Genomic DNA, 22,844 nt, shown 5'->3' with positions numbered 1-22,844 from the left:
TGACATGCCCTCCACCAACATGACATGTCCTCCACCAGTACGACATGCCCTCCACCAATACAACATGCCCTCCACCAGTACGACATTCCCTCCACCAGTACAACATACTCCCCCCTCCAGTACAACATGCCCTCCGCCAGTATGACATGCCCTCCACCAGTACAACATGCCCTCCACCAGTACAACATGCCCTCCACCAACACAACATACCTTCCACCAGTACAACGCCCTTCACCAGTACGACATGCCCTCCATTAACACGACATACCCTCCACCAGTACAACATGCCCTCCACCAGTACAACATGCTCTCCACAAACACGACATGCCCTCCACCAGTACGACATACCCTCCACCAACACGACATGCCGTGTTGGTGGAGGGCATGTTGTACTGGTGGAGGGTATGTCATGTTGATGGAGGGCATGTCGTGTATGCCGTGTAGGTGCAGGGCATGTCGTGTTGGTGGTGGAGGGCATGTCATATTGGTGGAGGGCATGTCATACGTCGTGTTGGTGGAGGACATGTCGTGTGGGTGGATGGCATGTTTTTTCTGGTGGAGGGCATGTCGTATTGGTGGAGGGCATGTCGTATTGGTGGAGGGCATGTCGTATTGGTGGAGGGCATGTTGTACTGGTGGAGGGCATGTCGTGTGGGTGGAGGGCATGTTGTACTGGTGGGGGGCATGTTGTACTGGTGGAGGGCATGTCATATTAGTGGAGGGCATGTTGTACTCCACCAGTACGACATGCCTCCAACAGTACGACATGCCTCCACCAGTACGACATGCCTCCAACAGTACGACATGCCCTCCACTAGTACAACATGCCCTCCACCAGTACGACATACCCTCCACCACCTACACGACATACCCTCCACCAGTACAATATACCCCCCCTCCCCCCCTCCAGTACAACATGCCCTCCACCCACACGACATGCCCTCCACCAGTATGACATACCCTTCACCAATACCACATGCCCCCACTAACACGACATGCCCTCCACCAACATGACAACAACACTATAAACTTGACATAAGGTGGTGACTTACACTCAACATTCCGCTTTCCCCCCAGATGTAGGGGCAGCCATGGCATAAGTGACTATGGCATTATATAGCACTGAGATCAGTTGGCCATGTTCACAGCTCATGCTCTGCAATAACCACTCTGAATCATTACATTCACTGACCAGGAACTGTTGCTTCCTTTGTCCTCAAAATGTCAAAGCTACAAGCCTCTGTAGTTGAGGTAGTTAGCTTTCAGTGCAGCACAATAACTCTTACCAATGCGGTCGCTGTGAGTTCAAGTTCAGCTCATGCAGGTTTCTTCTGTGGCTGTATGTAGGAAGGTCTGTCAGCAACCTGCAGATGGACGTCGGTTTCTGACAGTCTCTGCCCGGTTTTCTCCCACCATTAAGCTGGCTGCCCCTGTTTCAATATTTTTGTGTAATTGTATGGCGTAAAAAACCAATGAAATAAATAAATAAATGAATAAAGCAGCTGTGACCTCATTATTAGCACCTCATTATGATTTAATAATTGAAACCATAAAGACTGGCAAAAAATGTTTCTTAGTCTTTTTTCAGATTTCAGATCTGGGGCCGCTTTCATAAAAACTTTAAAGTCATATCTTCTAACAGGTTGAGACAGGTTGCTGGTTATGAGACAGCATGCTGGTTTAAACATTGTGTTTATCTTTACACATTATTACACATGCACATTGTTCTGCATGTTTTTTTTTTGTTAAAATAATTGTGTGTGATAACAGAGATCATTGTTACAATGAAGTATCTTCCGCAATACTATCAGCTACCCTTTTTTGTTTCTTCGTGACACATAGGCCTTCTAATCAGCAGTAAGCTTTGCTCTTTAAACCTGTATGACAGCTTCTGACAACTTGAGCTGATACCATATTATCACAGATACCATATTATCACATACTACATTATATTCCATTGTCACATGCTGCCATCATGATAACCTCTGATATGAAGCTTACATTGAGCATTCATGGTCGTGTGTTTCCCCCCAAGCTCTGCCCGGTTTCCACCCACCATAATGCTGGCTGCCGTCATATAAGTGAAATATTCTTGAGTACAGCATAAAACACCAATCAAATAAATAAATACATAAATAAATAAATAAATACATTGAGCATTGAAGATGGTCACAGATTTAGTTGTATGACATCATTGTTTATCTTTATGTGTGATTACAGTGCCCTCTGTCTTCATTCTCTGCCCATAGTAGTAACATGCATGTATTGGTCACAGCGCTGTACATGTACATATAGCATAAGATTGCTACTGAGTTGTTCCTGCATGCATGTTCTTTAATAATATATATCATAGTATATATAATATAGGTCATCCTCGAGTCTGATGTCGTCATCATGTGGCTGAAATATTGCTTTTGTGGCGCACGTTACAGTTTTACTGTAGTTCAACCTTTTCACGTTTGCAGGGTGTTTATTCAAGCATATCCTGAAGGCAGTATTGACTGATACATTTATACTGTTTGTGAAGCCCTGAAACTGCCAAATCCAGCCAATATAGTTTTGTCTCCAAAATCCAATTAAAAATGTGTATGAATTGCACTGAAAGTTGCTCTTTCATATGTGGAAAAGTTGAGAATTAGGGTAAGCTGTAATCATTCATTGTGATCTAATTCATTGAATCTGATGTATTTCACACCTTTAAATCACATAGACCTTCTTCATATTTTCCAATTTTGTTCTACCAGACCAGGAGCCAGGATCACGTGGCCTGACATTCTAGGCTGTCTGCAACATCTTGTTCAGTGCATCACAATTCATACTGTCCATGGTGACACCACACTGTGTGATGTCACAATTTCGGTAGAACGGATTCAGACCATACAACAAACTGAAAACAACAGCTTAACATACTGATCTACTGAAATTATGCCTACATGTACTTGATGTAGTCCCTCATGATGACTGCGTTTAACATATTGAATGTCGTCATTCCAGTGTTCAAATGTGTTCATCATTCCTGTGTTTAAATGTCATCGTTCCTGTGTTCAAATGTCATCATTCCTGTGTTCATCATTCCTGTGTTAATCATTCCTGTGTTTAAATGTCATTGTTCCTGTGTTCAAATGTCATCATTCCTGTGTTCAAATGTCATCATTCCTGTGTTCATCATTCTTGTGTTCAAATGTCATCAGTCCTTTGTGTTCAGATGTCATCATTCCTGTGTTCAAATGTCAGCATTCCGGTGTTCAGATGTCATCATTCTTATGTGTTCAAATGTCATCATTCCTTTGTGCATGTGTACTCATCTTATGCATTTCTGTTCATACTGACAGTGGCTCCCAGAGAGTGCTCGTTTTGATCTCACGCGAGGGCGACACGACAGAGCCTTGGCGACCATAGAGAAGATAGCCCAAGATAATGGCAAGCCCATGCCCTTGGGGCGCCTCAGTGATGTCAACACATCGGTAATCTTACAGCTCTCTGATAGTCTTATAGTCTCACAGCTGTCTCAGCTGATGTTTAGAGTTTGGTTCAGTGTGTTACTCTTCACTTCCATGTTTTAAGGTGTTAAATGGGAGCATCCCCTTAAATTGTGAAGTTTTCAAACATGAACTTACATACATTCAGCCAAAAACCTGCAAGATTGTTCAGCAAGCAACGTATATACACATCTTGTATAAATTACATCCAGTAAATAATATCTTTGAAGAGTATTATATTTATTTATTTATTTATTTGATTGGCGTTTTACATTGTACTCAAGAATATTTCAGTCAGAATTATGGTGGTAGAAAACCGGGCTGATCCCAAAGACTATCTGCACTTTGAGGATAGACCTGACTGTGTATAATCAGAGAGGATTACATATGAGAGAGGATTGTAACTATATGCTGTGTAATATGGCTAGAAATACTTAAGTTCATAACCTTATTTTGTAGGGAGTTCATAGAGGCCAAATCAAAGATTTATTCATTCCTGAGCTTAAAAGAACAACACTTTTACTGTGGATCATCTGGTAAGCCTAGTGTGTTATAACATCAGTTTGTTAAAGGATAAATTGTATTTTATTCTTGATTATCGTCATTCGTGTCATTGCTCGCTCCATAGTGAGTGTGAGGTAGTAAGTAAATATACACCGGCCCAGTACATTTTCAACGGTTAAAACTAACATAATGTGTAGCAGAATATTTGTCCAAACAAATTATGTTTGCTTTTTCAAGCTTGTTCTCTGTTGAAAAACGGTGAATTGTTTTGGAAAGGCAAGATCTGGTATTATATAACGATGATGTACCTCATAGTTTTAATTGATACAGTATTCTTGAGTACGGCTTAAAACACGAATCAGATAAGTCAAATAATTGGCACAGTAATGATATTTTGGCTTATAGAGATAAATTAGAAGGACTTGGCATGGATGGTTCATCTGACTGGGTTGAGTGTTATGTTTGGTGTCCTCAACATAACATATATATATATATATATATATATATATATATATATATATATACATAGACACACACACACACAGAGGTGTAAAAAGGAGGATTTTTGGATGTGGAGAAATGATAGAAAATTGAACAAATAAGCCTTCTCAACTTTTTACACCTTTGTATTCCAACTGCAGTTTGGAACGTCTTATTCCTGTCAAGGAATGGCTTACATAAGAGTTTGTCAGTCTTTTGTCAAACAGTAAAAACTATACATGTACACATGTAGGCAACAGTTCAAAATTCTCTCTTCTTTTGTTTCCAGGTTAGCAAATGCGTTTGCATATTATGGGATAGTTTTGATGACAACAGAGCTGTTTGAGTTTGGAGACAGTTGCCATGGTAACATAGTTCACTCTTTTCTCATCTTCTCATTTTCTGTCTGTGTCAGTAGGTTGCGTGTTCATTCATCTTGTAAACTTTACGTTTACCTTTATGTTCTCTAGGTGCATAACTGGGCTCTGTTGCTTCAGTGCAGTTGTATTTTAATGAAATATTTAAAATAGGTCGTCTAAACAAGAGTCAGTAATGCCAAAATAATAAAATGTGAAGGAAATGTTTTGGTCACATTCAATTTTCTGAAGGCTTCAACATTAATAATAATTGTCTTCACATTCGCATATGCCATGGATTAATCCCCAAGCCTAGACGGGAACTTTTTCTGTGGCTGCCTTTGCTGTTCTCAATACTTGATGTCACAAAGCTATCATCTGTGCTCATAGACACATTTACGTGGTCTTAAGTTAGTGGCAAAGAAATCACTGAGGTGAAGTATATGTCAGGTGGAAGACTGTTAAACAATGTCCATTAAAATAGTGTGATTTATGTGTAGTGTTGTTTTTTTTTAGAATTTTTTCAACCTTATGAAATGCTTTTCTAAGTTTGGATTCTTTGGTGGCCTTTTCTGACAATATTTTGATCTGTGTTGCCACAGTATGTATGTATTTTTTTTTTTTTTTTTTTTGCTACTTAATTTACATTGACTGCGAGATTTCATCATTAAAAATGTATATACATTTAGAAGGATGAATACATTCGCTGAATGGAGTTATGGAAAAATATGGATGTGACATCACTGATACCCTTTAGTTCACTATTGACCACCATAGAATTAAATGTTTTTAAATCATTTACTCAGTTGGAAAAACTCTAAAAAACTGAATTGAGCTCTTTCCTTCAACAGTTTTTGGTGATCTTTCGTCTGATATATACTTCATGTTAGTGTGGTCTTTGCCTTTGTTTGTCTGGGACTACATGTATGTACATACCTTTGTGTCACATTGCAAAAAGTTGATGGCAGATACCTGCCAAATGGTAGTGTTTAATTACTACAGCTGCTCTGCTTTCTTTTTGCTAAAGAAACAGGTGTACCAATCGATCAATCAATTAAATAAACATGTTTGTGCATGTCCTTCAGTGAATGTTTCATTCCGTATGCTTGACATGGCTTGCCCATGATATTTCAGGAACAGAGAATGGCATCCTGATGAACTCAGTCCTTGATACTTATAAAATGAACAGCTACTGACCTCTAAATGTGGATGTTTTATGCCACACATATTGTTTCCACTCAGTATTTCAGGATCAGGTAAAATGATATCCCTGTGAAGGGAGTCCTTCCCTATTTTAACAATAAGCAGATTTTGACCTGTACATGTGGATGTTTTATGCCACATGTTTTGTTGCCACTGAGTATTTCAGGATCAGGTAATGATATCCCTGTGAAGGGAGTCCTTCCCTATTTTAACAATAAGCAGATTTTGACCTGTACATGTGGATGTTTTATGCCACACGTTTTGTTGCTACTCAGTAATTCAGGATCAGATGATGGTATCCCCGTGAACTGAGCCCTGATAGATACTTTAATGATGAACAGTTTTGACCTGTACATGTGGATGTTTTATGCCACACGTTTTGTTGCTACTCAGTAATTCAGGATCAGATGATGGTATCCCCGTGAACTGAGCCCTGATAGATACTTTAATGATGAACAGTTTTGACCTGTACATGTGAATGGTTTATGCGACACATTTTGACTCTACTCAATATTCCAGGAGGAGGCAATGGTATCCCTGTGAACCCTAACCCTGCATGCTTTCTGGACTGCAAACCTCTGACAACCAACGACTACGTGGACTTGTTGTGGACCACATTTGCAGAGTTCCCAGGTACTCTCCTAAACTTTCAGGATGCTTCATCTTACAGTGAAATTTAACTACAGTGAAATTTGTGAATACATTTACAACGGAAAACAACAGTCAGAAAACAAGAAACCACTTACATGAAGAAGTGTTTTCCTCGTCCACAGTATTGCTGATCAGGGGAGAGGGTTGCGATGAAGAAATTAATTACTTGGATACACTTACACAGTGGTGATTCTTGTCTGTAATCTTTTTTGAGCATTTATGAGAACAGAAAAAAAACTAAATACCATCCTGTGTGGAGATTTAATTTATATTCACAATGTACAAGGTAAATTTTAGAACATAACATTTTCAGTCAAACTGGCCATACGTGGGAAGGTCTGCCAGCAACCTGCACATGGTTGGGGTTTCCCCCAGGCTCTGACTGGGTTTCCTCCCTCCATAATGCTGGCTGCCGTTGTATAAGTGAAATATTCTTGAGTACGTTGTAAAACACCAACCAAATAAATAAATAAATCATTGTGAAAGTCAAACCTGACTGGGAAAAGTAACATCAAGAACTCATTGAATCATCTGGTATTTGCCAATGATCTATTATTACTGTATTCAGTTTTGTGTTTCTGGGTTGTATATTATAATGATCATCTCTTGTTCTGTTTGCAGGTATCTTAATAACAGTATTTATCATAGATAGGATAGGCAGAAGGAAAACCATGACATTGGAGTTTCTGGTCTTCTCTCTGTTTGTGCTGCTAGTCAACATCTGCTCTACCAGGTAATCACTTCTGCTGATTCAGTAAGGCAGTCAGGTAAACACTTCTGCTGATTCAGTAAGGCAACCAGGTAAACACTTCTACTGATTCAGTAAGGCAGCCAGGTAAACACTTCTGCTGATTCAGTCAGACCGCCAGGTAAACGCTTCTGTTGTTTCAGTCAGGCAGTCAAGTAAGCACTTCTGCTGATTCAGTCAGGTAGCCAGGTAAACACTTCTGCTGATTCAGTCAGGCAGCCAGGTAAACACTTCTGCTGATTCAGTCAGGCAGCCAGGTAAATACTTTTGCTAATTCAGTCAGGCAGTCTGGTAAATACTTCTGCTGATTCAGTAAGGCAGTCTGGTAAACACTTCTACTGACTCAGTCAGGCAGCCAGGTAAACACTTCTGCTGATTCAGTAAGGCAGTCTGGTAAACACTTCTGCTGATTCAGTCAGGCAACAAGGAAAACACTTCTGCTGATTCAGTAAGGCAGTCTGGTAAACACTTCTACTGATTCAGTCAGGCAGCCAGGTAAACCCTTCTGCTGATTCAGCCAGGCAGCCAGGTAAACACTTCTGCTGATTCAGTAAGGCAGCCAGGTAAATACTTCTGCTGATTCAGTCAGGCAGCCAGGTAAATACTTTTGCTGATTCAGTCAGGCAACCAGGAAAACACTTCTGCTGATTCAGTAAGGCAGTCTGGTAAACACTTCTGCTGATTCAGTCAGGCAGCCAGGTAAATACTTCTGCTGATTCAGTCAGGCAGCCAGGAAAACCCTTCTGCTGATTCAGTCAGGCAGCCAGGTAAACACTTCTGCTGATTCAGTCAGGCAGCCAGGTAAACCCTTCTGCTGATTCAGTCAGGCAGCCAGGAAAACACTTCTGCTGATTCAGTCAGGCAGCCAGGTAAATACTTCTGCTGATTCAGTCAGGCAGCCAGGTAAATACTTTTGCTGATTCAGTCAGGCAACCAGGAAAACACTTCTGCTGATTCAGTAAGGCAGTCTGGTAAACACTTCTGCTGATTCAGTCAGGCAGCCAGGTAAACCCTTCTGCTGTTTCAGTCAGGCAGCCAGGAAAACACTTCTGCTGAGTCAGTAAGGCAGTCTGGTAAACACTTCTACTGATTCAGTAAGGCAGTCTAGTAAACACTTCTGTTGATTCTTGTTTGTTTGTGCTGTTAGGCAACATTTGCTGTACCAGGTATATGTAAACACTTCTGATTCCCATGTTATTTGTGCTGTTCATCAACATCTGCTGTACAAGTGCTTAAAATTTTCTAGTGCTGAAAGTTTGTTGAGACCACTGCTGGTTTTGAAACAACCACCTCAGAGTCAGGCACCAGATTGCCAGCAATACATGTCAACAGTGTAGACCATTCGACTAACAACTTCCCATTCTACATTGCAGACCTGTGCTAACTCTCTTCTTGTTCGTGGCGAGGGGATTCATTTCAGGGGCGTTTCAGGCAGCCTATGTCTATACACCAGAGGTAAAGTATAAACTCACGCTAGCCCTACAGACCCACTCACCACCATCCCACAACCCCACCCTACACTTCACCGCCACACAACCCATGTAGATGTATAAAGGCCTGTAGCTGTAGGAATTTAAACACCAATCATTCATTCATATACTGCTGTATTTCAGCTTAAGCTTAGCATTTTTTCATGAAAATTTTTTTGCTTGATTCTGATCGTGGCTCTGCCCAGTTTCCACCCACCATAATGCTGGCTGCCGTCGTATAAATGAAATAATCTTGAGTACGGCGTAAAACACCAATCAAATAAATAAATCAAATAAATAAAACAAAATATGCAAATTTGCAATTCCTCTTCTTTGGGGTGACCGGCCTGGATAGTTGGTAGAGCGTCCGCTTCGGGACCGGTGGATCCAGGATCAATTTTTGATCTAGTCACACCTAAGACTTTAAAAGAGGAAGTTGTAGCCTCCTCGCTTGGCGTTCAGCGTTAAACAGAAGTGGTTGACCTATATGAGCGTAATGGCTCGGGTGGGGCGGCTTACTTGCCCTCGGTAAGTCGCCTCAGTGAAACAGCACTAGATAAAAGAGCGTTGGAAATCTGCATTGTCATATGACTGAAAAATTATTAGGATGACATTAAACTCCAGGCACCTACTCGCTCACTCACTGCAGTAAAGCATTAAACTTCAAAGCAAATGTCCCCCGGGCTCTGCCTGGTTTCCACCCACCATAATGCTGGCCGCCGTCGTATAAGTGAAATATTCTTGAGTACGGCGTAAAACACCAATCAAAAAAAAAAAATCAAAGCAAATGAAGAAATAAATCATTTCATACTAGGGGGTTATGAAATGGTCTGCACGGTTACATTGATGAAAGAATCTCATTATGCATGTACTTGTTAAGTTTTTATGAGGAGTTGTGTTCAGAAAACAGTTTTGTGCAGATTTAAATGTTTGAAATTCATGTTTGAGTTATGGGCCATTCCACAAACCTGTGATAGGCTACTTGTGTTGTAACTACAATGGCAATGGCCTTAACTACATGTACATTGTACTTGTGCTGAAGTAAGGACATCAGTTTGTCATCCATAGTGCCTAGGGCCTCTGTGGACGTGTGGTATTAGTGACAGAGACCCTGAAGCCTCTTACCAATCGGGTGGCTGTGAGAGTCCATCTCTTGGTGGCTTCCTCTCCATTTGAGCATGGGAAAGTCTGTCAGTCTGGATGGTTATGTATTTTGCTCTGGCTCTGTTCTGTTTCCGTTCGCCATAATGCTTCCCTATCGTCCTCCCCTCATCAAGTCAATACACCTGTCAGTTATAACGTCCCTCTCTTACCCACAGGTGTACCCCACATCAATCCGTGCCATGGGACTCGGTGCCTGTAGTGGCATGGCCAGGGTAGGAGCTATAGTCACACCATTCGTAGCACAGGTGAGTATGAAAACTGGTTTCCTTCCTCCAACCAGTAACCAGTCATCAGAAACCAGTCAGGAACTAGCCAGTATAGAGCTATAAACCAGTCATGTACTCAAATCTTAATTGTTGTGTTGAATTGGGACACAGTAATATAACCTGGAAATAGGTTAAATTGTAGTTTTGTAAGAAACCAGTCAGTAAACTGCCAGTTACCAGTTCGCAACCAGTGATCAGTCTGCAACCAGTAAGCTAATCTTTATTGTTATGTTGGAATGGTAATTTTAGATAGGCCGGGAAAATTTTAAAGTGCAGTGTTAAAGGACAGTTTCGACGTGCCATGGTTCATTGTAGCAGTATTGTCAGAATCACACATATATCAAAGTATATACTTAAACAAATTAATTATGATCTGATTTATATCACCTGTTCATCATGTGCACTTCTTCATTGGTACATCTACACTGCTCTTGGGGATTTGGTGCAGATAAAAAAAAGTGGCCGACAACACTTGTTTGGCCAGTCTGTTGTTCGTTGAAGGCAACTTTGTCATCCACCAATATAGTGTGCATATCTATATGTCCCACATGGAAACATTCATCAGTAACTTGCCAGTGGTTTTAGCCATTCACTCGGGGTTTCCTCCTCCCAGAAAACTCCTGATCCTGCATATTCTTAACCCCTGCACCCCCCACCCCCCACCCCCCCTCCTCAAAAAAAAAAAAAAAAAAAACAGCTAAAGTTTTACAACTTGATGATAACAAGTGGTTTGCAGCCCATGTGTCACCCTTATCGCAGTCTAAACATTGGCTGAAGAACACTTGTCTTTCTCTAATATGGTGTGCATATCTGTACATTACATGTGAGAAAAAGTTCACCAGTAACTTGCCAAAAGTCGGTGGATTTCCTCCACCCATAAATTTGACCCACATCATTCAAGTGAAAAACTCTTCAGAGTGGTCAAATGCATAGTTATAAGCGAAAAAATTCGTCAGTTTGGCATTAAACAACAAAGCAATAAATGATGGTGTGTGATAACAGTGTTTGTGTTGTGTTTCAGGTGTTGTTGGGTATCTCGCCGTTCCTGGCCATTTCTCTGTACGGGATAGTCTGCATCCTTGCAGCTATAGCTGCCTTCTTCCTCCCCATCGAGACCATGGGCAGGGACATGACAGTAAGTTATTACCATGGTGCCATCTGGCTGGCCGCTTTGACAAGTGTACATGACAGCGAGACAGAATATTGTACTGGATAAGAAAATGACATAAAAATTAAACTGAATACAGTATACTGGCACAGCTTTAGAATTTTATTTGAGAATCAACTGGAGTAAAGGCTGAAAAGTCAGCTGCTGACCTGAATCTTTAATTATAATAGCATATTTAATACTGTAGAGTTACTACAATAGTTATGAGAATTGATACTTGGACGGCAGCTTTTTGCTTTCTCTTTTTAAAAAAGTCGCCCCAGTATGACTAAAATATTGCCAATGCGCATTAAATTCTTTTTGAACCACTTGGGTGGCCTTAGTGGTTAGAGTGTCCCCTTCGAAGTTGGGAGACCTCGGGATCAAACCCAGGTCGGGCCATATGGCAGACTTAAGAAATGGCACTACCTTGGCGCTTAGCACTGAGAGGCTTATAGAGCAAGGAAACGGGACTGGTTGGCTCGGTGTCTGTATAATGTGACTGGGTAGGGCGTCATGCCTGGTGTCTTCGGCATGATGCTTCAGTGGCGATAACACTTTGGAGGCATGGATTCGCCCTGCCACAAGAAGCTACAAGACTCCTTGTCATCATATGACTGAAAAATTGTTAAATACGAGGTTAAACCCCTAGTATACTTACATACATATACATATTTTGTTATCTCAGATAACAAAAGTGATATCTTACTGAAACAGTGAGATATCACTTATCAGATTGGAAGGTCATAAAACAAATTGTTTAATAACGAAAATAATGACTGAGCCATTGAGATATCACTCTTATCAGAATTTGTTTTTTTTCTACTCAATTCTGCTTAAGCCATAGCTAAGCAGTGGTTCTAGGTTGCATGTACTTCGCTCTCTTAAGCATTTACATGAACAATTGGAATAAATCCCTGAGTAAAGTGAATGACGGTATTTCACCAGTTACGTGTCACCATTTGCCAACTACATCGAGTGACACTGTTGTCAGTGCTTTGGTTTTACTCTCTATGCTGTAATCTTTTATTATGCATGTTTATTTTTCAGATTTTGTTAAACTCTGCTGGCCCATTTACATATATTTAACCTGCTTCTTTATCCCCAGGACACGAGCAAGCCTCTAGATGCTGGAATGGTGGTTCACTAATACTGGCTGTCGACAATCCAAATTTAGGGCAATTCGCTTTAGACTTGACCAGTATAGGATTCTGGTTTGATCTGGACCAGGTAGTCAACATGGCATCGGCAGAAACTCTGATACTGAGACTTAAACAAAGCATGCCTAGATCTTGGCTTACTATTAATCGGTAGGAAGAGGATGGAAGCATTTGATGTATTTTTGTGCCATGTGCAGACATTTTTTTTGGGGATATACAATGAATGTTTCACGTGAAGGTATATAATCACCAAGCCGCTATCCATAAATCGCTGTTTGGGGAGCTGGCGGGTATGTGGCTGGATGATCACAAATAAATCCAGAAGACATTGTTGTAACGCAGCAACAACGTGTACAATTTATTAATGTTAGGAACATCCAATACAACTCATTGAATGACAAGAGATTGGCTCACTAATGCCAACCAGGACACACTCTGGATTTGCATTGTGAAAGTACACAAATCTACTAATGTGACAGTAAGTTTCTATCTACTTTACCCCTACTACTGATAGAAAATATTGGCATATTCGGGTGCCATAATAGCCCTATTCATGCCAGAGCAACCAAATATTTTCTGTTCTTGTCATCCTGAAAAGATAATTAGTAATTATCAGATTTAGAGACCAGTTAAATAATAACGATGATAACAGAACCAATTTAATTTGATGACGCCCTAAAGGTGGCTAATGTAGTAGCTAACAGAATCTCTTGCTTCTTGTGACAAAAAAATACTACCAAATTATATATTTGAGCTTGGTTAGTTTGTGGACATGAAAGAGTCGCAACTGATGGTTGTTGCACACCTAAAATCGAAAGCCGTCTTAATCTGTCATTACGAATCTGTCCATAATATGGACACCGAAGTAAAAAATGATCGATAGTTTCTAAAACATTGCAGTGGTTACAAAACCCAGTGGGATGCTTTCCAATTCTATAGAGATAAAAATTCAAGGGAACGTGACCCGACTGCAATCTCGTCAAAAAACATTTGTTGTAACCTTCCCTGCACTGACACCCAAGCATTTCTTACTGTAGGAAACAAACTGTAGTAAAATCTACCTTTGGCACTAATTTCATATTCCTGCTGCTACATTTCATAAAACTCTTTTCGATAAACACTAGACATTTCCGAGACAGACATATTTACACGGATACCAATAGCACTTTTCGTACAAGCTGCTTTCGCCAACCGATCCGCCCTCTCGTTCCCTTCAATATTACTATGGCCTGGAATCCACTCAAGGCACACGTGAATGTTCTGAGTACAGCTTTGTTAGCATTTCTTTCAGCATGGTTGATCAGAGCAAATAACATACTTATGGAGTCAGTAAATATTACACATTTGAAGGGACGAATTTCTTCTACAAATTTCTGCCTTACCAAGTTAAGATAAAGCCTTTTATACCAAATGAAACATCTAGTTAGAACCTGTTTTCTTACTCAGTTGATAAGTACCTAACACGCTCTGACACTGGCAGGTAAAAGAAAGTTAGGGATCAGTTATCAAAACGTCTGCCGGCGCAAGCCGTGAGATATTGAACAATAAGCCTACTAGTCCAAGCCAAATCAGGTGCATGGCATGGCTCAGACCTATCAGTGGGCTGACACACAATTACCAGATTATTGCAAGGGATATAGTAAATAAAATGTTGACATTAATTCCACCTTGGTGACAATATACTTGTACAAATGTTGACAAAGTCACTGAAGGCCGGAAGAATCCACAATATTGTTATAGGGGACAGAGGTGATTGTAGAGTTGACCCAGCTGATCAGCCATGCCAGTGCTGCATGCATGGGAAGGGGTTGGCACTATGAACTCCCATAATCTTACTCTGTATATTGGGGCCGTCACTGGTTAGGATGTCTAAGGTGTCACTTTTGCTGCAGATAATAGCTAGGCCATTACTTCGAATCGGGGTCCATCTGATTCACTCATCGCTTTACTTCCGGTTTGAACTGTACGGTACATACATGTGGTAGTGTTCACGGAGAAAAAGCGATGGTCATGATGATAGCCTTACCATGCTTACGGTACGTGTAACTGGTCAAAAGAGCGATGTTTTCCCCTGGAATCTACGCAGTTTCCCCCCACCTTTTAACCAGACGAATTTTGCCCGTAATGAAGGAAAATATTTATGGAGTGTATCCGAGCTCCATTGAAATGATAGTGAGTTCAACCAGCATCACCCTGTATGACATTAGAGCTGAATCAAACGTGGGCATAAAATGTGTTCAGAAACAAGTATTTCAGCATATTTATCTCACTGTTGGAAATAAAGGCAATATATGCACTTATTTCTGGCTGTTCCATTTACCGCGACCATACAGGTAAAATGCTTAACAATGAAAAGAAGGTCTGTCAGCAACCTGCGGATGGTCGTGGGTTTCCCCCGGGCTCTGCCCGGTTTCCACCCACCATAATCCTAGTCACCTTCGTATAAGTGAAATATTCTTGAGTACGGCGTAAAACACCAATCAACTAAATAAATAAATAAACAATAAAAATGTGTTGTTAGAGTGAAAAATAAGAACATGCATTGTATGCTTCGAATAGGATCAGGTTAATTATATATACATTATATATATATATATATAGATATATATAGATATATACGTTCAAGCCTGGTGTTAACCTAGTTTGCACTACGTACCTAGACAAAAGTCCAGTATGGAGTACCTGCGTGTCACTCAAACGTTGCTTAGATCATTTAAGTTCGGCATATTATTGCTTACAGAGGCTTTGGCAAAGATCCATATTCACTCGTACCTGTACTATTTATAGTGTTTAAATGAGTCTAAAGGTTTTAAAAAGTATAAATGCATCCAGCTTTATACGTTTAAAGAACTTATTGTTGATTATACCCCAGCCAACGAATTTGAGGGTGCAGGGGAATGTTGGAATCACCCTTTCCGTCTCTTAGTCTGTGTCTGTCTGCCTGTCTGTGGACACGATTTTGTATATGCATCTACTCCCAAACTACTGCCCCCGTTTCAGTGCATTTTGCCTTACCTCTTGCCTACCATCTGAACCCGTGCATGCTTTAGTTTAATTACAGTCGGTAATTATTTTCATATTTACTTTCGTTCAGGTACTCTGTGGATTTTCATGTAACTGTATTCTTTCCTGATTGCTACATGCCAAACTAAGCAACATGTCATGTCTTTTGAGGTTTTCTTAGTTTTCTTTCTTTCATTTTTTTGGAAATGTTGGGTAATAGAAGCGGGGTAATTTGGACATTGGGATTCTAGTTTTTTTAACGGTAACAGTACGTTTCACAGGCAAAGCGGATATTTTGTGAAAGGTAATTATTTGGGGTGTAATAATAGCAAAACTGTGATCGGATATGCGCTGATAAAAATCTCTGGCATAGCCTCTATAAGCAAAACGTTTAGGACATTGACTGAAAGCGAGCCCAGTTGCTGTGTGATGAGGATTGTGCACAGGTTTATGTCAGGAATAACTTTTGTTTACTTTTGAAAAAAAAGACCAGTGGTCTGTTTCACAAAGAAGCCGTAGCACCACGGCGGCCTAATCACCAAGACGGCCGATACTAAATGTATACGTCGCTTAGATACTTGCAAGCATCGTAACGTTACGACCTCTCTAAGAATCCAAATTTCTTTTTGCAGAAGTAAAGGTGTTTGTGTAAGCTGGTATTTTCGTCTGAGATTTAAGGCAGCATTAAATTATTACCTGACCAGCAGATTTATTTACCGTTAACTCTGGGTTGTAATACATAGTTTATTTATTTATTTTTTTTTGATTGGTGTTTTATGCCGTACGCAAAAATATGTCACTTTTACGACTATAGTTATCCCGTGTTGTAAATATGGATACAAAGGTCACAATTTGTATGAAGTCTCGAGTTCAATTCAACTAAGCTATCATGGCCTATCAAGTTGATTTCAACTATTCTGGCAACACATATTTTAAAAAAAAGTCAAGTGTTGCTATAGTAGCTCAACAAACAACTCCATTAGTCTGTTAACAGGATACAGAATCAAGGCTGATTGGCTGACAGTAGCTGTACAGATATGCTTTCCTGGGTTAAATCATACAGCCTTAGTCACGCTTGAATAAATGTACCATACCTAAAATTCAGCTTAGGCGAGGCATAGCCTGGACTTGCCTATCTCTCTCACACCGGCCAGTCAGAATCGGTTCCGTATCCCTTTAAGGTAGATTTGCGAGACTGGACCCTTGGGTTTACATACATACATTGTTGTTAGGCAGGATGCTTGTGTGATATTGTACTCAGTTGTGAGTCTGTAGTTTATTTGTAATAAACTTTATTGGAGTACTGGTATTTGATTTGAACATGAAGCTCTAAGCATGTTAAGCGCCGCCCAATTAAGTACAGCCAAATGGATTTGGTTCGGTGAAGGATCGATTTCCTCATAAGCACATACGATAAATGACCTAAAATTTCTCCGCAGACATTCCATTTTTAGAGGTAAGTAAATGTCAAAAAAATATCATTTGGTGCAACATTTTGAGACTTACATTTGTCCAATATATAGGATATCTTACCTCCAAAACACCTGTATATAAGACCAATAGAAGGCTCAGAATTGGGCGAAATGTGCAACTTAGCCGCTAGCTCATTTATAATATGCCAGCTACTTTTCTGCCTGGATAGGTTGCAGATGAAAATTTAATACGTCTGATAGGTAAGATTTTGCTCGTGTAGCAATCGACATTTGCGAGGAATGGAAATAAAATGCGTGGAAAAATTGGAAGTTTAACAATGTACCGAGTCTGAGTTAATACAAGGCAGCTGCAAGTAGAAACGTGTATATTACGTGTATGTCGCTGTGAGTGTTAGTACACGTTCTTGTTACCAGTAGGAGTTAATACAGTATGTCTCAAATGAGAGTAACTTGTACATACATATAAGAGAGTAAGAACGTAATACATGTGGCTTTTGAAACTTAGTACATCTTAATTTACACAATTTAAACAAACAGGTACAGAGCTCTCAGTATTCCTAAATGTCTTGACGATGTATTTTGTTATCAATGGTTTTTTTTCTTTCTTATTTATTTTGTTTTTTGAATTTTTTTTTATTGTTTTTCTTTTTGGTTTGACGTTGGTCGTGCGGAATATAGATGAGAAATAATTCCCTGTAGCTCATTTTACCGGCACGATACCATGGTTGCTGGACCTACAATGATCGGATATGTGGGTACTGTGCAAATTGTGGCAGGAAGTGTCGTGTGGTATATGCAAATTAACCTGCAGATGGCCGCGGGTTTCCCCCAGATTCTGCCCAGTTTTTCCGCACCATAGTGCATTACACTGCGGCGTACAACACAAATCAAATAAATAAATACATAAACAAAACCAAATTACAGATGTTTATTGCATGATGTACGGCTAATAATGTATGCATATTAGGATATGTGAAGACGGATAACTGTTGAACTGAATATTTCCAGAAAATGTGTCCAGTTGTAGTAAAAATCATCACAAGCTACACCGTATGCCATTTATTACCTGTGTAAACTATGTTTAAAAAAAATAAATTATTGAATGTACAACAATATCTGTGTCTGAAAACATCCCAAAATCTATCATTTGTATACCGTGAACTTACCCAAAACGTATGCAAATGTAAACGTGTTGTTTAGTGTAAAAAAAAAAACCGTATGCAATGTTACGTGGAATTCTAGGTGATTTACTGTAACTTACGAGTGTAACTTAACATTAATTGGTGAAAAATTTCATGAAATTTTTAAGTATAAAATTTGAATTAACTCGGTAAGGAAACGGAAAAATTACGTTTTATGCCTCGCGATTATTTTAAAACGGACGGAGTGATTTTATTTGTTGTATGGCGGATGTATCGTTTAACCGGAAGTGGTATTTTTTATTTTTATTTATTAAATCTTATAGGTACACATTGTTAAAATATGTTGTAGATTAATTAAATGTTGTTTGACCTGTGTGTCTTGGTGTAATATGGACATTCAGAGTACTTTGAAATAATAAATTTTATTCGTTTAACATAAATTGCTTCTTGTCCAGTGGTTCATACATTTAATATAGTCTTGGTTCTGTCCTGATGCTAGCACCCTTTGCCGTTTACAAAGGTTTGCTATAGGTAGAGCTGTAATAAGAAATACGAAGCCAGTCAGTCAATTATCGAGCACACAAGTGGAAGTCTTCTTTTATTAAAGAGACAAATATAAATATAAACAGGTGCATACATGTATATCCGTATTATGTAATACATTGTTTAATATTATATAACATTTGCACCGCTTATTTACAAGTATATACATGTATTTAATATTTAACAATAATATTCGACAAACCGTAAATTATATAATATTCGATAATCATACTTATGAATCAGTACGTACATGTAATACAATTTAACTATAGGTCTTACGCTGGGACACCTGTTACTTACCTGTAATAAGAAATACGAAGCCAGTCAGTCAATTATCGAGCACACAAGTGGAAGTGAAGTCCTACCACTCTGTGCCCGACTTTATAGCTGACCGATGTGGCAACGCATTCACAGAACAGGCAAGAACAAGTGTCTCCACGGACGACCGTAACCTTGTACAGGCGCCCTAGAGAGCGGCCCTTTCTATACATGTACGCTCCCGCTAATCGGGCTAATCCTCTACCCAGAGTCATTCATAATGACTCGGTAGCAGATGGGTATCACAGGAGCGCGTACATACAATCTTTAAACATGTAGGTAAATATACGATATATTCTATATAAGTAAATAGGTGTAGCATATTGATTTACATATACACCAAATGATACATTTTATTATTAATTTAATACAGTGGTATGCCCTGTGACGTAAGTAAGTAATACATGGAGTAATATGTGAATATAATATAACTTAAATAACATACAGGGAAATGGTGTGTGCATGCTGTGACGTGCATGTACACACCTTATCTTATACAATTCTATCGGTCTGAGTAAGGGCTAATACATATATCAAATAATACAAACAATACTGTCAGTATAATATAACAAATAAATAATGTGATTATACATGTAATGAATCATATAAACAACATGGTCAATATATAAATAATCGTAATTATGTAACCTATAACACATTCTAAGTGCCTTTACGTGGCGTGTCTTATTCGTGAAACCGATGTATTATCATCTTTCTGTTTAGAATACCTATTTAACGTAAAATTTAATCCATGATTAAATGACCGGCAGATTTTGATCGAGACTTAATTTGAAATGTGAGTTTAGAACTCTTAGAATTTAAAAGATCAGTGTTACCTTACGACAAATGTGTCAAAATTTCAGTGTCAAAATCTCACAGAAACTAAGCCTTGTGACGAGGTTTTAAATTTGAACCAGAAATGCGTCGCGTTTCTGACAGCTCTTCACCTTATAGAAAGGTATTTTGAAGTTTGTTAGAAAAACACGATAATGCACAAAGAGTAATATTTTATGACAGTTACTTGTCTCTTAAAATGGCTTTTTTTAGGCGAATACCTAAGATAACGGGGTTATATCCCGTTCAGATGGTAGTACACATAAATGCAGCTGTCATTTGCCGTGGAAAGGTTTGCCAGCCATCTTCGTATGGTCGTTGGGGCCTCCGTGGCTCAGTCGGTTAACGCGCTAGCGCAGCGTAATGACCCAGGAGCCTCTCACCAATGCGGTCGCTGTGAGTTCAAGTCCAGCTCATGCTGGCTTCCTCTATGGCCGTAAGTGGGAAGGTCTGCCAACAACCTGCGGATGGTCGTGGATTTACCCCGGGCTCTGACCGGTTTCCACCCACCATAATGCTGGCCGCCGTCGTATAAGTGAAATATTCTTGAGTACGGCGTAAAACACCAATCAAAAAAAAAAAAAAAAAAAAAATCGTATGGTCGTTGGTTTTCACGGGCCCCTGCCCGGTTTCATCTCACCACAATGCTGACCGCTGTCGTGTATGTAAAGGGTTGTTGTGTACGGTGTAAAATACCCATCAAATAAATAAATAAGAAAACAAATGTATATACCACTTGCCTGCACTAGTGATCATAGCATGGCATACTCCAGATCAAACGTGCGACGTTTGTTTCGAATCATTTCAGAGTGAAACAATGCCTTTCAATTGCCTGGCATTTCAAACAATGACCACGGTGACATTCCTGCAATTCTTTTGTTTGAGATTTGCCTTTACTTTCCCGACGGTGATCGGGTTTACAAAGCTCTCCTGGCTTCAGCGGAAAACACTCAGCTTTGCACCTGTAACATCTCTGACCATAGAACTTGTGCTCTGACGAAGTTTCGTCAAACCAGCAACATCGGCTTTCCCAGAGCTTGTCACAGCCTTCACAATAAAAGTGACCAAAGAAAGGATCCTCACCAACGAATGGTTTTAAGTCAACAACCAACGCGCCTTTGTTACACGGCTTGAATTCCAGCTTATGTTTTTCTAGGTATTGTTCTACCACTGGTCGAATTGTCTGCTGGCGTTTCTTGGAGTGATGACCAGAACCCACAATCACCTCTAACCAAAAGCTCTTCTGTTTACACTTCTCTATCACCTCTTCCAGGACTTCTATTGCCTCCCCTGTTTGTTTCGTGGTGCTGTCGTCATAAGCTCTCAGTTCGTGAAGGTCAATCTGGTTTTCTTCACGGTCCCAGTTGTAAAACGTCCTGTAACTTTCCATGGCCTGACGGTGAGAGAGTGCCATCCGTTCAGCATGCCACGTCTTTAGCTGACTGCATATTCCGGCCAGGGTGTGCTTCTTGGCCTTGTATTCCTCAGTTGCCTGAGTTTTGTAAAATATTCGAAGTTTCTCATGAAGAGTAGCCTGATTTCGATAGTGCTTCCCTGTGAGAACGAGCTTAACCAAACGGTGCAGAATAACCAAATCAATATTCGCATCGTTTTTCAGAATTCTTCTTATGTTATCGCACTGTTCAACAGACAGAACACCGTCTTGTTCCAGCGAACACAGCTCCAACTTGCGAGTCGGGTCAACTTGCCACACTGTTGGGTCGAACTCTTCGAGATCGCGGGGAACGATAGGTTTTGGCTTCCCACGAAGTTCAGTTCCGTTCACACAAATGGTGTACGAATGTGCATCGTACGTCACTAACGTCACTTCCTGACTTGACTCTCCGTACGTTACATCACAGCTCTTGCCGTTTTCCAAACACGTCACCAAAATGCTTCCGTCCGCCGGCGTAATTACGCATTCAAGTTCACTTTTAAACGTCAGCAGGAACTTTGACGGTAGTCCGCTGATGACATAATCAAACCACTGCACAGCGGGGTCCGGTGGCAGAGGATAATATGGCTGGAACTCATAGAAGCTCCGAGTTAAGTCGAGCTCCGGATGTCTTCCGGTTATAAAACGAGGGAAAATTGACACCCTTGAAGACCTGTCATGGCTTAGCCTGAACGCTGTAAGTTCATACTTTCCACTGCATTCGATGAAAAAACGCAATGTTTTCTCGGCGGCATTCCAGCTACACCGTTTCGGAAATTTCAAGGGCTCTGTGGTGAAGTCAGTCGGGTTGATTGGCCCACTAGTTAAACGAATAAACACTGCAATCTGCTCGCAAACTGTTTTGTCGACGGGTAGCGTTTTTCCTCCAACGGTTACACAGGTGCCCAGTGTAGCTTCAGTGGACCAGTTGACAAAGGCTACGTCATTGCTGTGACGCACCCCATTGGTGCAAGATATGTCGGCCAAATATACCTCCGTAATGACGTCATCCATTTCTGTGTTCTGCGTACGACAATCGCACATTGTGGTGACGTCACTCACTCTACGCATTCATCGTGCATGGAATCTTCCAATGGAGTATATGCACTCTGGTTCCTAAGGCTTTTATCTTTTCCTACATAATTAGAAAATATTTCAAACGTTTTAAACTGCATGCTGGCAAAGAAAGCAATTCTCCCCATACAAAAAATGCACGATTCAAGTTGAAAACGATGTGGTGCACAGACTAGCTGATTATAGCTTACATAGGTGCAAACTACGTGTACTCTTGTCAGTTGGATCATTATAGCTTATATAGGTACAAACTACTTGTATTCTTGTCAGTTGGATCATTATAGCTTATATAGGTACAGACTACATGTACTCTTGCCAGTTGGGTCATTATAGCTTATATAGGTACAGACTACTTGTACTCTTGTCAGTTGGATCATTATAGCTTATATAGGTACAGACTACGTGTACTCTTGTAAGTTGGATCATTATAGCTTA

The 22,844-nt window shown here is 40.1% G+C and overlaps 2 protein-coding genes across 3 annotated transcripts in view; one reads left to right on the top strand and one right to left on the bottom strand.

The window, feature by feature from the left end:
- LOC135476181 (synaptic vesicle 2-related protein-like) overlaps positions 1 to 14,546 on the top strand; it is a 41,103-nt gene extending 26,557 nt beyond the window's left edge. Inside the window, exons 9-17 of the mRNA XM_064756115.1 lie at positions 3,333 to 3,464; positions 3,939 to 4,015; positions 4,753 to 4,829; positions 6,542 to 6,655; positions 7,295 to 7,406; positions 8,795 to 8,876; positions 10,210 to 10,299; positions 11,342 to 11,455; positions 12,576 to 14,546. Coding sequence (XP_064612185.1) covers positions 3,333 to 3,464; positions 3,939 to 4,015; positions 4,753 to 4,829; positions 6,542 to 6,655; positions 7,295 to 7,406; positions 8,795 to 8,876; positions 10,210 to 10,299; positions 11,342 to 11,455; positions 12,576 to 12,617 — 840 coding nt within the window. The 3' untranslated portion in view covers positions 12,618 to 14,546. The remainder of the gene's footprint in view (positions 1 to 3,332; positions 3,465 to 3,938; positions 4,016 to 4,752; positions 4,830 to 6,541; positions 6,656 to 7,294; positions 7,407 to 8,794; positions 8,877 to 10,209; positions 10,300 to 11,341; positions 11,456 to 12,575) is intronic.
- The window catches only part of LOC135476539 (uncharacterized), a 324,624-nt gene that overhangs the window by 118,186 nt on the left and 183,594 nt on the right, over positions 1 to 22,844 (bottom strand). The window lies entirely within an intron of this gene.

This window comes from Liolophura sinensis, chromosome 10 (genome assembly GCF_032854445.1).
Source record: "Liolophura sinensis isolate JHLJ2023 chromosome 10, CUHK_Ljap_v2, whole genome shotgun sequence".
Lineage (NCBI taxonomy): Eukaryota > Metazoa > Mollusca > Polyplacophora > Chitonida > Chitonidae > Liolophura > Liolophura sinensis.
The sequence above is the reverse complement of the archived record's forward strand: the minus strand, read 5'-3'. Positions and strand labels throughout refer to the sequence as shown.